General features: G+C 41.6%; 1 protein-coding gene across 16 annotated transcripts in view; it reads right to left on the reverse strand.

Moving 5' to 3' along the window:
• Positions 1-17,310, reverse strand: part of tns1b (tensin 1b) — a 154,002-nt gene that overhangs the window by 18,588 nt on the left and 118,104 nt on the right. For 13 of the 16 annotated variants that reach the window (XM_067516989.1, XM_067517003.1, XM_067516999.1 and 10 more), the window contains 4 exons: positions 16,601-16,730; positions 16,434-16,501; positions 15,690-15,810; positions 818-2,314 (listed from right to left, as the gene is read on the reverse strand). In XM_067516989.1, the coding sequence (XP_067373090.1) occupies positions 818-2,314; positions 15,690-15,810; positions 16,434-16,501; positions 16,601-16,730 (1,816 nt within the window). The remainder of the gene's footprint in view (positions 1-817; positions 2,315-15,689; positions 15,811-16,433; positions 16,502-16,600; positions 16,731-17,310) is intronic. The other 3 variants (XM_067517004.1, XM_067516990.1, XM_067516994.1) reach the window with 1 other exon arrangement.

A 17,310-nucleotide genomic window follows, 5' to 3' on the forward strand; every position in this document is an offset into this window, starting at 1 on the left:
GATAGGACTTTGCTTTGATGTTTTCTCCTTGACTTAGATTCTTGCTTGTCTTGTACCTCACTTGTAAGTCGCTTTGGATAAAAGCGTCTGCTAAATGACTAAACGTAAATGTAAATGTAGTTCTGTAATACTTTCTACGACCACTAGATGTTGTATCTCTATCACATGTTTTGGAGGTATAATGCCACCTACTGAGCCATAAGTTTGGGCTGACAAGTACTTGAATATACCTCACTAATTGGTGTGATGGTGTGTCAACAGTTCAAATCATCAAAAGGAGGATGTCTACTGTACAGAACAGACAAAGCAACCCTTGATGGGCCTCACGTACGTTACACACACTATAAAGTGTGGCTATAAAGTGTAATGAACTGTGCTGTTGATTCTAGAAAAACACTTTCTGCTGCTTGTTATCAAGGGCCTTAATTATGACACCACTGACTTTCTTCAAATTCCTGCTGCTCTGCAAGTGATCTGATGTCCTTATGTGAGGACAGTCAACTTGCTGGATTGGGGAAGACACTTCCTGTTTGACCCTGAGTGATGGAGACTGATGAGGTGATATCTAGATAGTGGAGATAAGGGTGGAGTGGTGTTTTTCCAAAAAAGTGTGTGTGTGTGTGTGCACTGCATGGCTGACGGCATCATTGGTACTGCAGTACATATCCTGTCCCACATTTAGTACCAGAGCATTTACGCAAAATAATTAACTAATCAACTACTGCTCTTTGTTGAACCATTTAAAAATAATCTACTCAATCAAAAATCACAACTGGAGCTAGGTGTCAGGATGAAACAAGTTAATGATACAACTTACCAGCTACTCTTTGGGCCACCAGACCTTCAACACTGAAGACTTCATCGGGCTCACTGTCTCTTGGCTGGGGTGATGCTGAGGCAGCACTGGGGCTTCTCTGTGGCTCTGATACCTCTGCAGACTGAGAAAGTGTGCTTGGTGGATAAGTGGTGATGGGTTTGCGCTGGATGTGGCCAGCTATAGTTGAGGAGGCTTGTGAGGGAAGGCTAGTTCCAGCAGTTTCAGAGGAGTAACTGAGAAATTCCTGGGCAGGTGCATGCTCTGGTGTACTAGGCTTCCCAGGTGACATCTGAGTGGGTGAAACATGGCTGGTTTGGTTGGACATTGGACCAGAAAAGTGGGTATGAATGGTGGCATTGTCCTGATAGGAGGGTCTGGTTTGGTTCTGGGAAAAGGATGGCTGTGTGGTCACCACAACACTGTTTTCCTGCAGTGGAACACTTTGGGATTTTCGCACTGGTGTACGGCCTGGTTCCAGGTCCAACATGAGAAGATTAAGGGTTTCGATAGATTTCTCAATCTCCTGTTGGGAGGCGCTGTGGCGATGAGGGAACTGTGGGAGGCTCTGGTGGCTGGGTATTACTGTTACTGAAGGAGGTGGACTAAAAGTAAGGCCTTCAGTTACTGGCTCCTCAGGTACACCAAACTGCTGCCAAACGTTGAGTCCACGCTGGACGGCATCTCTGCTACTGGTGGTGCGAGTGGGAGCTTGTGGCATAGACTGTGGCTCTGCACCAAATGACTGAGAGCGGTACATACCATTCTGGGTGGCCATGTAATTACCTGAAGATGCAACAGGCGCAACATAATCACGTTGTGTCAAAGTGACAGGTTTGTTGGATGTGCCAAGTTGTGGTTGCATGTTTTCCAGAGACTTTTCTGTTATGCTGCGCTCCAAGTATGGCACATGGTCCTGCCCATTAATAAGTGACTCAGACTGGTAGTAGAGGTCAGCTGGTGTAGCTCGACCATCTGTGGAAGAGAATGTTCCCAGGCTGTCCACACTGTTGCCCTCTTGACTAGTAGGCAACTCATCGTCAAGAATATCCGTTTCACGGTCAATGCTATTGTGCCCATTGACATGGACCTGTGCAGGGACCAAGTGAAGCATCCCTCCAACAGCAGATGTTGGGGTGGACAGGTAGCCCTGTCGATGCATGGGCCCTTCCAGACCACTTAGCAGCTGCTCCAGCTCCTGTTTCTCTTGTGGACTTATTGGTTGTTGTGCAGATGGCTCATCGGCCACAGGAATGTGCGTCTGGCTCACTATGGAAGTCGGAGGGCCTGCTGCAGCCTCATCAGTTCGGTCAGTTTTAATGGATGCAGTAGAGTTCCCTGAGTCACTGCTCACTGATAAGGCATGGTCCACCGCAGGTAAGACATGTTCAACAGCAGTAGGTGGGAGGCCGTTAGCTGTCACTGTTCCCTCAACAGAATCCTTTTTGCGAACTTTAGCATAGAGACTGCCGTCCAGGGGGCCTTGGGTATGAATGACTTCTAAAACAAACAAGACAGAGGCTCATTAGAATCAGATTAAGCCAAAAACAACGACAAACAACCAAACAATTTCTCAATTTTATCTCAACAGTATTTCACAGACATCCTTGTTTGGCTATTACAGAAAAGAATGTGTACTCAAATGTGTACAAAATGAAAGCACACAATATTTATTATGGAATTAAGAAGCAAAGAGTGAGGAACTATGAAAAACCTGAAGCAGGGGTATGCACAGATTGTGTGGGCATAGCCAAAATAGCCATAGCTAAATTAAATACTGGCTCATCTCCATCTATTCTGCCAGCTTCAGGAAATGATCAGGGCCTATGGCATGCACTGTGGAAAAACCGATGAAATCACAGGGGCCTGCCTTGCACTTTTCTCAGGCCAATAGGATTCATGTGTGCTAACTGAACAACATCAGTGTAAGAAAAACTTAATAATAAGTTATTGTTTGTATTTGCTTATGACCCCCATGACCCCCGTGAAAAATGCATACAGTGATACAGTGCTGCAGTGACATCACAGAAAAAACTGCAGATCCGTTAGCTCATGAACTGGGAATGAATGCTGCAGTGTAGATTGCATGTCTTCTGAACACAGCTGGATATACGCACACACACAGCCACACCCAAGTCCAGTATAAAGGAAGTAGGGTTCCCCAATCAGAAGAATTTAGTCACCACTGGAAAATCAGCCTCACTGAGTGAGGCAGCTCAGGAGGCTTTTCCTGGCCTCTGAAACCCGAAGCAAAACAAAAGTTCAATATACTAAGAATGACACTGAAAAGGTTTGAAAAGATACACACACACGCGATTCACTTTTTTCCCCTTTCACCAATTTCAACATAGTACTAATACAGCCAGATGTTTTTGTATTTTCATGCATTCAAAGATTCAAAACATATACGGGTTTTCAATCACAGCTTTCTCAGGTTTAGTAGTAACAGACTACACACAATTCAAACTTCAGCAGAGAAAAGAGGGAATCAGTACTTTATCAAATAACATGCCCGTCATAGTTCCCGTGTCATGATAAACTCATCAGCTAGTACAGATGTGACAGCAGCTACACAAAGAAGCAGTCTATAACTTATAGATACAGTATCTCCATCTCACCTTTAATGAAAATGAGGCTATGTCATAGAGCTTGGTGGGCATTACACAAGCTAGCTACTGCAAAGTCTCCTTGGTTGGCCCCAGGCAACCTGCCAGGGGAAGGGTGCACTGTAGCTGCTGCACTGTTAGGGTGCTCGTAGAAACAAATGTAGTCTCTCATAGTGCAGGAAAAAGATGCTTCGAGCTCGTCTCTTCTCATAACTGCATTAGGACAGTACACTGCAATTTTAACAATGTATCTTTGATAACCATGGTCTGGACGGCTCAGTAGTATAACAATTTCAAGATTAGATTACCACAGTTAGTACAGACCTTAGCATTATTGTGATGCAAATGAAGCTGATAATTTGCACTAAAAATCCAATTTGGTCTCCCCTAGAAAGTTAGCTCCTAAGAAAGGAGGCTCCAAATGAAGTATGCACATGTTCCCACCTACATGAGCATGAACACGCGCTTTTAATACATCAGTCATGGCGATAAACATAGACATAAGTCCTGAAAGAGGAGCTCCCCTCACTTACTCCATTTCAGTTCCTTTCTAATCACCTGCGCTGCAGCCAAATGTGACTCACACAATTAAGATGTCCAGCAGCTGATTTCACAAGTGCCTGAGCTAAAACACTTCAACAAGTTACCTCAAAGTAAAGTTGGAGCCTCGATAAAGGAAACGGCAGAAACACCTCCACAGAAGGAGGTTCCCCTACCTGTGTAAGAGCAGATGGCGACGCTACAGTTTCAAACGGAGCTGGGTAAAGAACTGCATCGGAGCCCCCGGGATGGGACATACAGAATTACAGCAGTATCTGGGGGAGTTGGTCTTGGCTACTGTTCCTTCTCCTCCTACTCCTGAATAGCTTGCTGTCTGCCCAGATCAGGAGAGCTGCTGCCGCTGCTGCTGCCTGCTCGCTGGCTTGCACCAGTATAAAGTCTACTCCTGCTGTGTGGGAAGTCTATCACAACAGCCTGTTTGATGGTGTGTGTGTGTGTGTGTGTGTGAGTGTGTGTGTGTGTTTGTGGGGGGGAGTTTGACAGAATGACATCAGTTCTCTTAGATCAGACTCCTGAAAACACCCACTATTGTACAATTTCTAGAAGTCTGTTTTTCACAAAAATGTGCTCTAAACTGGTGACCCTGTTTCTCAATAATTCCACTAATAATAACTGAAACTTGTGAAAAGCACATATTAAGGCATATGCTCAGATTCACAGATGTAAGCCCTTTCCGTGTACACATACGCACAGAGATGCCCCTCCTTTGGCCTAAATGGTGTCGAAAAACACTAATGTAATGGAAAGAGCTGCTCCGTCCAACATCAGCCCTTTAACGAGCGCTCTCCAAGCTAAGAAGCATGGAGCAAACTCCACCCTGCTGCAGGCAGATGGAGAAAACAGAGGAGTTTACTGGGTAAGGAAACGGGAAGGTGAACACACAGAGTGGCTCCTGATCTGCTGTGAATAAAGCATAAGAAGACTCGTCATCTTGTCAGATGAATGTTGATGATTTACATAAGTTGTTCACTGGGGCGGAGGGGTGGGTTACAGTCATGTATGCATACATACACACAAAACACAAGCTTCCCCCTACATTTTAAAAGCTCTTGTGTGTGGTTCAGGTCATATCACCTTGCCATCTATACACATTTGCATGGAAGACAGTCCATTTATTGTTGCACACAATTGACAACACCCACATTTGTCGTTCTGGCTGATAACAATAAACATGTGGCTTTGGCGTCTACTTACATTAAAATGTTTCACTGTAATGGTGTTTTACCACATTTGACTCACAGATTGTCTCATAACTCTTGTTTTCTCTGTTTTAAACCCTTATCGTCTTCCCATTCTACCCTCACATCCTTCCCCTGGCCTCTCACACTATTCGTTCTGTGATGACACAGATGACTGCAATGACGCAAGCTGTAGATGGCCCCTGTCTCACATTAGATGAAAGGCCAGTTTAGTCTTTAACTAGCTCATGTCTTCACTTTAGAGGCGACGTGACTGATGAGCGATCCACAGAATCCCCGCTTGTACTACAGGAAACCTTATCTGTCACTTTACACTTGTGAGACTTTTTACGGAAAGCAGACTATTCATGCTGAGGTTGCTTCTGTGTCTGGTGCTATGACTGCTTCTGTTTTCATTTGGATAAAAAGAATCACGCGTAAGCCTCTGCAAATAACCTCTGACAGTGTTCCTCATGTGATAAGAAAGGGCACGTGTACGCATAACACACACAGTGATGTGTTACAGTATGTGTGTGTGTGTGTGTGCGTGTCTACGTGTATGTGTCCTTGCTAATGTGTTTTTATATACTTCCCAGGAGGTAAATACTTAGGTTGTGATCCCAAGCACATTAGTCAGAGGAGAAGTTCTCTTAAATGTCTTAAATACATCTAAGCAGAGGGGGCAGCAACCAAATCTGTCCAGCGTGGAATAGCTGATAAGTTCTCCCACTGTATCTTCTCCATACAGTGGAGTTAATCATAAAACCTAAAAATGTTAGTTAGCATTTTTTGTTCCCTCATTCCGAAGTCAGTAGTTTTTCAAGGGCAGTTGAGGCAGTACACAGGGGAAAGGGAGGAGCATGGCAATATGATGCAACAGCAGCTCCACACAATATTTACATGGTAAATGGTCCACACTTTATTACAGCAGGGCTTTTTAAAACCTCAGTGGTAAAGGAAGCTCCTAATAAATGTTGAAAAAGGCAAAAGCAAAAAAAAACAGCGGGCAGTATGGCCAGCACATGTTTAGAACTGAAGACGGGGCGACTGTGGCGCAGGAAGGTAGAGCGGATGTCCACTAATCTTGTTGGTTCAATCCCCGGCTCCTTCGGTCACATGTCGAAGTGTCCTTGAGCAAGACACTGAACCCAACTTAGTCAGTGAGTGTTGGCCAGCGGCATAGCAGCTCCCCCATTGGTGTGTGTGAATGGGTGAATAAGCGCTTTGAATGCCAATAGGTAGAAAAGTGCTATATAAGTGCAGACCATGACTGGAAACCTCTGTGAAAAGGGTCTAGCCACACCACTCTGGGTTTTTGAATGGATTAGACAGACATAAAATTTGTCAGTAAACAGCCCACTCATGATTGTTATAAGTTTTACATATCTTTAAAAGGTAGTTGCTGGACATTCAATGTGATCACGAGTTAAAAACCTATAATAAAAGAAATCCCACAGAATATTTTTCTCTTAAGAAACACCTGGATAGTCACAGGTAAAATCAGACGTACGTAGATCCAAATGGAATCCTACAAAATACAAATTGGAAGGTGTTGTCAGATATTCTGAGGTGCTGTGGGCCAGATGGTGCAACTATGTGACCTTATAATCTTTGAACTTTGAGCCCTTAACCCTTGTTGCATTAGATCCCTCTTCACAGCGGAAATAGCATGTTTCCCCTGTAGCTTATATGGACCAAGTCCATGTGCTGCCGTGTGCTTGTAGATGTGTGTGTGACAGAGGGTGCACTCGCATTCCAGAACACTTGGGTGTCCATGTGTGCTGGCCACAAGTGTAACATTAATAAAAAGCAATGATGAAACATTTTCTGAGAACACCCCCCTCGGGCATTGACTGCCACAACCACTAATAGCTAAAGTGTATTTACACTAACAAAGCTCAAGAGAATAAAGAGCAGCTTAACTGTCTGTACATAATACTGTAACAATATGCAACACAGTGGCATAGCTGGTAAAAGTTAATGGCTGACCTATTGATTTAGTAACAAATTACTGTATGTCAGGCTTAAGGAAAGCTAATAAAGTAATAGTGTGGCCTCGTAACTGATCTACAAAATCGTCTATTACATCTTCTGAGCTGGATTCATTTAATCAGTTAACAGACTGCTCATGATGTCTAGGTGTTATGTCTAGGCTATGGGTGTTATGTGAAAGGCTTACTGATTATGTATATTATACAAAATGAGTCTCTCACAGAATTTAATCCAGTAGAATCTGTAACTACAATAGGTATAGAAGAATACTTGAACCTATAAAGTATGATTTTTCTTGGCACTTTTGTGAAGAAGCAAACCACAAGTTGTAATACACTTAAGTACAGTTTAGCTATTTCTAGCATCCATAGTCCCAAAACATTTAGTCAAATGTAAGTACAGAGAGTTGTTGTAGCTTAATGAACACTTAGCCTGCAACACATTAAAAATACATAAAATGTACTGTGGATCAATGTGAATGAGTGCAAACTTGCAACTTGGATTGGCAAAACAAAGGACAAGCTAATGGAGGGGGTTTAGAAGAGGAAGGAGGGTGATATCGATCATTATCAATCTAGGATGTTAATTTCAGCTTCAAGAACCGGCCACCACTGACCCTGTGGCATCGCTATACTGTATACAGCCACAGTCACGTGTATTCACTATTGGTTAGGGGCAGTAATTATATTTTGCAACAAACATTAAAATATATTAGTGACACACACAAAACCTGTTAGTAGCTGGACTGAGGGCAAAATCCTGAGGGGCCACATGAGGAGAGTGCATGATGAACTGGCTGTAGCCATCTTGTTCTAGAGGGGAGGGGAAGCTTTGGTGGGCTGTTGCTAGCTCTGGTCTGGCATGATTACAAAGACAAAACCACATCATTTTGCCAGAAGTCTTGATAGTTTAAACAGAACGTCCCTCAAAAGTGCTCTTGTCAGCCTCAGTTCTAATAGTAAATTCTTCAGACACAAACTGGTCATTTTCTTCACCAGATGCTCCAGGTATCAGACCAGCATCAATATGATTCTTTATAGTTGGTTCGACCTTAAAGAATTTTTAAGTACCTTTATACAAAAAATTAGATGTATCAGGCCACAGGGGTCCAAGCTTTCCTACCTACCTTTACCTTGACCACTTCCTTTATCTTTTTATCTTCCTTTATCGTCACTGCTATCCCAACTTGCCAACATGAACTAAAAGATGTCCTGAATGGCATAGCACCAACATAGGTTATTGCTATCTCTTTACAACCCATCCCCATCCATGCAGATGTCCCGAACTAGTACAGTTACAAGGGCATGACCCCTTACTGGCTCTCTCCCTTTCTAGCTTTGATTGCTGGGAACACATGACCAAGCTATTAGGGGCTAAATCTAGGCTTGACCTTGGAATCCTGACCCCGGAGGAAAAGATTCATTGAAAAGAAATGGTTTAACCAGTATGTGCTCCTGATTCTTCAAAGGCAGTTACAGCTCTGCCTCTTGTGACACGGTAAAACTGTTGCATGAATATGAAACTGACTGACGCATGAATAGAACACTCTTTATGAAGACATTTAAGAGAAGGCCACTGTTCCCAATAGACCCAAAATTAAAGTGTGTTCTCTTTTTCCTATGTCCTTTCTATCATTGGCATTCAGTGAGTTAGAGTAAATGACCCATGCAGAAAGTTGCCCCTGGCCACACCTTAAACATGACAGCAGTCCCTAATAATAAAAAAATTCTAAGGTGCTCCATAGGGAAAAGCTATTTATAGTTCTTGCAAACACAACAAGCATTTTATCACTTGAGAAAATTAAGAATGAATGTTTGATTTTCAGCAGTGCAAAGATATCAATATGGGATTAGAGACGGATAAAAAGTGGATCTTGTGGAAAGTGGTCATGATTAATTATGTCCTGGCTCTGGTTTGGCATTTTTGGCCAGATCTGCTGCGTAAAGATGGGTGGAAAAAGAGGAAAGTGAGAGAGAGACAGTGTGTGTCTGGCCAACAGCTGGCTGTATCCACAAGGAGGTAAAAGAACACTGATTCATTGCCACACACTACGGATGGCAGATAACTAGCACTCTCTCTCTTGGGATTAGCCAGGTCCTGCAAAGGCTTCTATTACATTCATGCTTAAGTACAAAACAGAATTATATCAGCAATATCTCTTTGTCCAATTCAGCTCCTAAGCAATGTCCAGGTTCAACTGCCAAATATTTCCTAATATTTCCAAAACTTAGCCGAAACCCCAGTCCCTGTGCCCCCAGAGACAAAATCCAAATGAGGGCATTACACAAGGCGCTTGTTCTTTCTCTGTCCAATGCAGTCTTCACTAGGAGGCCTTTATTCTCATGTCTTAGCTGTTATGCAATCTGAGCTGGTCAAAGTTTGGAATCAAAGCAGTTTAATCCACCCAAAGCCTGGGACTAGACCAAGGAAGTGATAGCAACAAAGCGTGTTGCCATCACAAAAGACCAGACATTTCAGGTCTGCATCTTTCTGGTGAAATGCTGGGGGGAAAAAAAATCATTTTTTCCAGCATTTTTCACGCTGTCAGTGATGCAGGTCAGATGAAGTGTCATATGCAAAACTGTTCAGCCTAGCTTATATAGTGTGGTCAATTCACCCAAACATTAAAACATATTTGTATTTAATTATGAAACATCTCATTGGGAACAACATCAGCATTCACCTGCCCAAGAAGGACGATGCTGACCCCAGATCAGGGTCAGTGCTGTGATGTAAACATGTGAGTGAAGGTTGCACTTATATTGACATTTGGATCCTTATTTGAGCTGAGAGCATTTGAAGAACCAGATGAAAATGCAATTTGTATCTCAGTTCTCTGGTATAAGCACCTTTAGTGACCATCAAATACTAAAAAGGAAATGGAAACAGTGAATGCATTTAAGATCAGTAATGGTAATGTTTCATTGGGGTCTGCAGTAATTTACTGCTCACCTACTACACTCTTCTCGAACGAACCATTTGAGTCCAAATCATCCCTTGAGGCCAAACACAGTCTCAGCAGTGATATCATTGTGTTGCATCAACTTCATTACACCGTGATTATATAACCACCCCAAACCCCACCCTTGTATGTATCTCAGCAGAATACACAAATACACACTTAAATTTGACTTGACTTATTTAAATCACACGCCCTTGCTGCAAGAATGCGGCAAAAATAGTCCGTAGCCAACGGCGCAGGTATGGTCAACTAAGCTAAGGCTGTGGGAACAGGAACTCGAACATATCCCTTTGACTAGTATGTGGGAAGTCTGGACCTCCTGGAGAGAGAGTGCAAATCAGCACAGAGAAATGCTTATTGAACCTTAGATAAAAAGAAACTTAAATGCTTACATGGAGCACCCAAGGATACTTGACTCCTTGTCTTCCTAGAAATGACCCCAGTGTTATTTCATAACACTTCATGCACAGTTTGGGAGTAACTCTAATTTAATACAATTTGATTTTTGGGGGGTAATAGTTGACATTATGAAATACTGCAACGATGTGACACACTGCATTGCAACACTGAACGGAATCGAACCAAGGCGTCAGTGGGTGATGTTCACAATAGTTAGCTTTGATAATAATCCTGCAGTTTGCATGTGCTTATTCTTCCAGTTTAGCTAACGTGATGGTTCAACACCTGCATAGTCTCCTGTCTGCTTGTGTTCATGCCTGAATCTTTATTTTTCAAGCTCGAAGTTGTTCTACACCTGAATTATCCTTTGAGTCACCAAAACATCTGTGTGGTTGAGCGTCTGAACTTTTAATCGCTTTAAAAAACGTTCGGAAAAAAGATTAAACTTTGTCTCCTTCAGCTCACTTGCCTTGTGAGCTTAGCTGAATCAGTTTAAAACAATTACCAATTAAAACACGAGCTGGCCAAGTGTTTGGATAATTCCCAACCTGATGTCAATAAGTTATTGAACAGTGAGAACTGAGCTTGTTTTTCTAACTCTCCTTATCCTCAGTACCGAGCATGCTACTCACATGTTGGGACAGACTTCAGCTGCTGAGTGTGAATCAACTTTTTCCTCCTCCTGCAAACTGGACACAGGGTCACGGCTCAATTCTTCAACAGCTATCAAAGCTTTGGAGGAGACAGAGGGTGTCAGCAGCCTCACACCGACGTGGAGACGAAGAAATGCTGGATGCAAAATTCAGCATGTAACTCGGGTAAACGGGTCTCTCGGTGTTGAGCAGCAGCAGCAACATGCACAAATCCAGACTTTCTCTGTCACTGCTGCTCCTCCTCCTGTGAATGTGTGCACGAAAAAGTGCTGCACAGTCAAGTGGAGGGCTTTGCCTTTAACCCCTCCAACTCCTCAGATGAGGGAAAATCAGGGGAGAGATAGAAAAGCTTTTTTAGTAGCTGAAAGGACAAGTGTTGAGTCACTGTAAAATCAGAATGAGTGAGTGAGTTAAGGACACATATTAAATATATAGGAAAAAATAATCCACAAACTATTACTGCAGAACTAAGGTGGATGATGCCAGTTTGTCTTTAGTCTCATGTCATCCATTTTTCTCTCTCTCTTTCTCTCTCTATACAGTATATAGAAGCAGGACTCTCTAACACACTTTATATCTTACTATTTGTTTTCATTCCAATCACTCATCCTCCCTCATCATCCCAGTTATTGCAGAAATGCAGAGGCTTGGCCAGTTGATGCAATCGCTGGGACCGATTAGTAAACAAAAACACATCAGTGTGTAACTCCCAGAATGACTATCAATCCAATGGCAAACACATGATCCTCCTTTCTCTGTTTGTTAAGAGCTCGAGCAGCTCCTTACACAGATTCTGCATCCTCGCAGTGTGTAAACGAGGAGCTAGTGTCAGGCAATGGTTTAATGAAGTGGTCCGTGTGTGGTGAAAGACGACATAGCATCTGCTTTTTATAGAAATTCAGTTTTAGTTGCAAAGTTATATTTAGGAACTGGAAATTTTAAGGGAAAGAATATACAGTTAACTTTTTTTTTTTTTTTAGCAAAGACCCGCCCGTAGTAAGAAAACTTTTTTTTGCTAATTTTATTGCTGCTAGATAAAATATTTAAAGCTCTATGTTGCTGCTTTTAGCCAGATATGCTAGTCTTCTTTGTCAATATCTATAGTATTACGTGTAAAATCAATGTTTCCGTTGCATCTGATGAGCATTCAGAATTTTTTCAATTGCTCCTTTAGAAACCAACCAATCTCAAGTAAAACAAGTTTGTAACTTAGTGCTAACTAACTCCGGAGGCTCTTTTTATGTCATTTCAATTCGAAACGTTAAAGACGCGTAAAGATACAGTCGAAATTTACAATGTAACATTGTCATGGAGCATAAGTGCATAATTGTGCTAGTTTTTGGACTTTTGGAATATGAACTTGTTTGTTGTTATGCAAGGTGCAGGCGTGACAACAATCCCTCTGTCCAACACACACCACAGCAGCTGTAGCAGTTTTTATGAAATAAACACAATAAAAGTCAGCATCAATCTTTGGAGGCCAACAACCACATAGACAGCACTTAGTCAGTGTTGATCCCAACAAAACATTGGCCCTATAATTTGAAGCTTCATGCGATGCCCTCATAATGTAAGTAGCCTTCCTCAGAAAAGAAACTGCGGTCCTGACAAACTGCAAAGCAAACAACAAACAGTCCTTTTTTGTTTCTAAGTTACATTTGAGAAGACACATCCTCTCCCATTTTGCCTCTTAGCCGCTTCGACAGCCACTTTGTCAGAGGAGCTAATTGCCTTTTCAGCACTAACAAGTGTGGTGAAGTCAATAACAGGGGAAACACTCTAGTTTCCTGGAAACCTTTTCAGAGAGCGAACCATTTTTAACTGTTTCTTTAAATGCCATTTGCAAGAAGCTGAACTCATTTAAAATGCACTGTGTTATCAGTCTGCTGGCTGAATAAAGTTCCAGTACAAAAGGCTATTATGGGACACGTTTGAAGGCTTATCCACAATCCCAGGTCTCAATTAGGTAAATAAGAGCTTGTGTAGGTGTGTGTCTGTGTGCATTTTGTGTACTTTTGCTCATGTTTATCTGTGTTTCTGCTCAAGTGTGTGTGTGATCTTATTAAAGTCTAATTCTGATTTGACCACAGTGTCATCATCAGATAACAGAATGCAACATCAGACAGGCAACACACACACACACACACACACACACACACACACACACACACACACACACACACACACACACACACACACACACACACACACACACACACATATCAGCTCACCTCCACTGAAACAGAATGAGAGGAGACTTACACATATTCTATTTTAGCAAGGCCTATTTCAAGCTGCCATTCAGTCTGAGGTAAACACTTTATGAGCAGTGATAGAAAGGAGGCCAAGTAACCTCTGACCTTTGACTATCTGGGAGACCAATAAAAACACACAGGTGCAACTAAGGACTTAAAATACAAGCCACGCATCCATATTCAAAAAAGGCAATTAATCCTTTTATGAAGAGTCCTTTAAACTGAATACACTGGTCACTGCTCTAAATTGCTGCTGTGCATTTATCACTAATGAAAATTGGATTTTCGAGAATTTGATATGTTTTCTGAACAGTGCATTTTCTATAGAGCATTACAAGAGCAGAACATTACAGACAAAAGTACTTCTAATGATTGAAGGACTTTTGATTGTAGCAGCATTTGTAAACTGTGGTATTTAGCTTTAGCCTCCACTGCATTCCAACAAGGATGGGTTTTTTGTTAATCTCAGACAAGCTAGACAGCCATTGCAGGTCCTTACAGGTACAGCTAGAACTTAACCTCAGCTAAACAGCTGTTGAATCAGTAAATCAGTGTGCATTTATAATGTTAGCATATTTGAAATCTCAAAGTCAGTTCTGAATAGGGGTGGAAATTATGTGGGATTGCACCGTATCATATAATCACAACATTTTGCACGTTATTTTGATATCACTCGGATAATCAATAGGATATATTGCGAGACAACAGCATGTCATGATAAAATAAAAAGGAGTCTGGATAAACACTAACATTTCAAAAGCCACACAGTGGTCAGATATTGTACATGTATGTAATGAAGCGTCCACAAATATTAACCTATTGTGTCTCTGCATTATAAACATAGACAGATGTCAAACAGCCCTAAAACTGAAAAAGAAATAAACAAAATAAAAAAAATAAAGTTATTTGCCAGAAAGACAAACAGTTTGAGCATGTAAACAAGTGTAAAACATTTGCAGGCAAAACAACAGGCTCACTGTTATCACCCAGGGCCTAGCAATGTTTCCCTTTTTGGGGTGGCAGAGAAGTAGCACTCTGGCCACAGAATGACCACCGCTCCCTCAATAGGACAGCTTCGTCCATGCCTGTGGCTGAACTCAAGAATGTCTCACACTACGCTCTGGAAAGCAACAGAGTCTGCTCCCATAAGGTTTTTGGCTTCTCCGTGGTCATAATTTGACCACAAATGAATTCAGTGGTTCTAGTGTCTTTCCTCCCTTTCAAAACACAATCTACCACTGACATCTACAACTGCATGAATCCCTTTAAAAACAGCCATTTTTGATAATGGCCAATCCCACATGTACTTCAGAATGTCAGTATTATGACTGCGTACAAAAGAGCCAGAATGTGTTCCGTCTCATCAAAAATAGGTTTTAGCCTAAATTTGACCTCGGTTTGACCTTGTAATGTGGAAGTTCTACAAAGGTGAAAAATGAGCAAGAAAACCCTTTTGACTTTATTAGAAATCCGGCTGAATATCTCATCTGTGTGATGCAGACAGACAAAACAGCCTTGTTGCAGAGGTCAGTGTGGTTACATGCTGTTTGTGTGTGTCTGTTTATGGTGAGCGTGAGTGAGAAAGGCAGACTAGAACAGTGTCCCAACTTCCTCTCAACCACATTAAAATGCATTTCCGCAGTCACATGTACCATGTGCGTGATGTTCATGTAACGTGAGCATTTGTTGGGAAATTCATGAGATTATTATGTCCCTAAGGACAGGATGCCTTCACTGATACAGACAAATAAGGAGTCATTCTGTGATCATCCTATGTTGCAAGCCAACTTGGGCTAAGGTGCATTTGTTTAAGTGACATGTGGCTTGATACATCAATCTCATGCTTTACTAATTTACTAACAGTAAATTTGAAACAGGGATTGTGGGAAAATGGCACATAGTTCTAAATGAATTAATTTCTTCAATCCAACTTTATGGATGGTTACTATTTCCATTTTTGGATAAAACCATTTATCATTTTCCTTTTTACTTTACAATTATGCACCACGTCGTTTTGGTCTATCACATAAAATCCCGATAAAATCTATTTACATTTTTGGTTGTAACGTGAAAAAATGTGTAAAATTTCTTTTGCATGGAACCGTACTATAGTGCTGAGGGTCTTGCTCAAGGAGACACCTGGGGCGTGGGCTGGGGTTTGAGCCTCAAAACTTTCACCTCCTATCCCAATACATCCCCCACGGAGCCACCTGACCGCCCCAGTATACAGGACAATGCAAAATACTATGTATTATCATACTGTACTCACCGTTTGCGGTATCCTCACAGTTTTGACTGATGTTTTCATAGGAGTCCCAGCGGATCAGGGGATCCTGTGTGTTGTAGTCAACCGAGACGCTCGGCCCGTTCTCTAGGTGGTCCATACCTTGACCAGAAGTACAAAGAGGCAGAGCAGAAAATGTGAATGTCTTTACATCACAAAAAAAGCTGATCCAATTCAGGATTTGAAGATGAATCCCGAATAACAAGTGGTATTTAAAATAATATTATATAATATTAAAATGAACTCCATTTAATTAATTCACCTTGAAATTATAAAACTTATTTTTCTTTTCATCGTATTCCATTCAGCCCCTCCGGGAATTTGCAATGCTGCGGTCGCACCAAATAACACAGAGTCAACCAGTCTCTTGAATTCTGCACGCCCTTGCAACTATCAGCATAATTTCCTGCATGTTTTACCAATGCTAGCAGCCCTGTCCACAAGTCAGGAATGGACAAACACGTTTCTACTGCAAAACACAGCTGGAGAACGGCTGAAATGTGGGGACATTAGACAGAACAAATCGGAGTGACAGAGGCTGTTGCTTCCAGATCGATTGCAAGTGCTGAATAACACAACAAACAGAACATTATATAACACAACATTTTTTTGTTCCTCTGAAAAGCCGCAAATCTTGTCAGGAATGTTGTCTTTCTCTTCGCTTGACAGTATAATATAATGTGAGAATTGCATTTGCATATACCAATAAAGCCTGACACATTGATTCTTACCATGTATCTTCTCTGGTCCAAAGGAGAAAATAAACTCCACTTTTCCATATTCTGGAAATCTGTCATCTGTCAGGAGAGAATAAACACACAGTAGGAGCTTTATTAATAAAAGCAAAACACAATTACATACAATCATCTTAATATGCTTTATTCCAGATCTCTTGCCTTTGAATGTCTCATCCAGCTCATCTTTTCCAAAGACAATCCCCAGGTCATGAACAGCACAGGTGTGAAACTGCACCCGGAAGATCACATCTCGACACGGGCTGCGGTAGCGCTTGTGGTAGCACTTAAGCTGGAGGTAAAAAATATGAGAAGAAATTCTTACGGACTTTTAGACAATGAGAGTCAACACAAGAACACATCAGCAAAACATGTAATCTACTCAGTGCAAAGCTGCAGCTTGAAGGGACTTCACACACAACCCCATAACAGGGTGAGAGGTAAAGTGACTTATGATGGATATCAAATATTTCAAAATGTGGCTCAATTATTCAGTGTGACAATTCTTTTGAGAATAATCTTTTTTTTAGCAACAAATAACAAATAAAAAATAAAAAAATCACCGCTAGAGCTAAAGCTCAATATTCCGTGCTGATACAGAATATGACGTGTGTATTATGAAACATAAATAAGTCAGGGACATGTCACTTTGATTCATTATGAGATCTATCACGACAATGGCTCAACGCTGGAAAAAAAAACATTTATGACTTTTATATATGTACAGTATATATAGATGGTTTTTCCCAACACAACAGCTTTAAGAGCAACAATAAAACCACACACAGGAAAATCTTCGCTCGCCCTCCTGCTGTTTCCTGATGTGCAGCCTGGACATTTACAAGGAGCTCACATTTACAGGTACTGAAGGT

This window comes from Channa argus, chromosome 9 (assembly GCF_033026475.1).
Source record: "Channa argus isolate prfri chromosome 9, Channa argus male v1.0, whole genome shotgun sequence".
Lineage (NCBI taxonomy): Eukaryota > Metazoa > Chordata > Actinopteri > Anabantiformes > Channidae > Channa > Channa argus.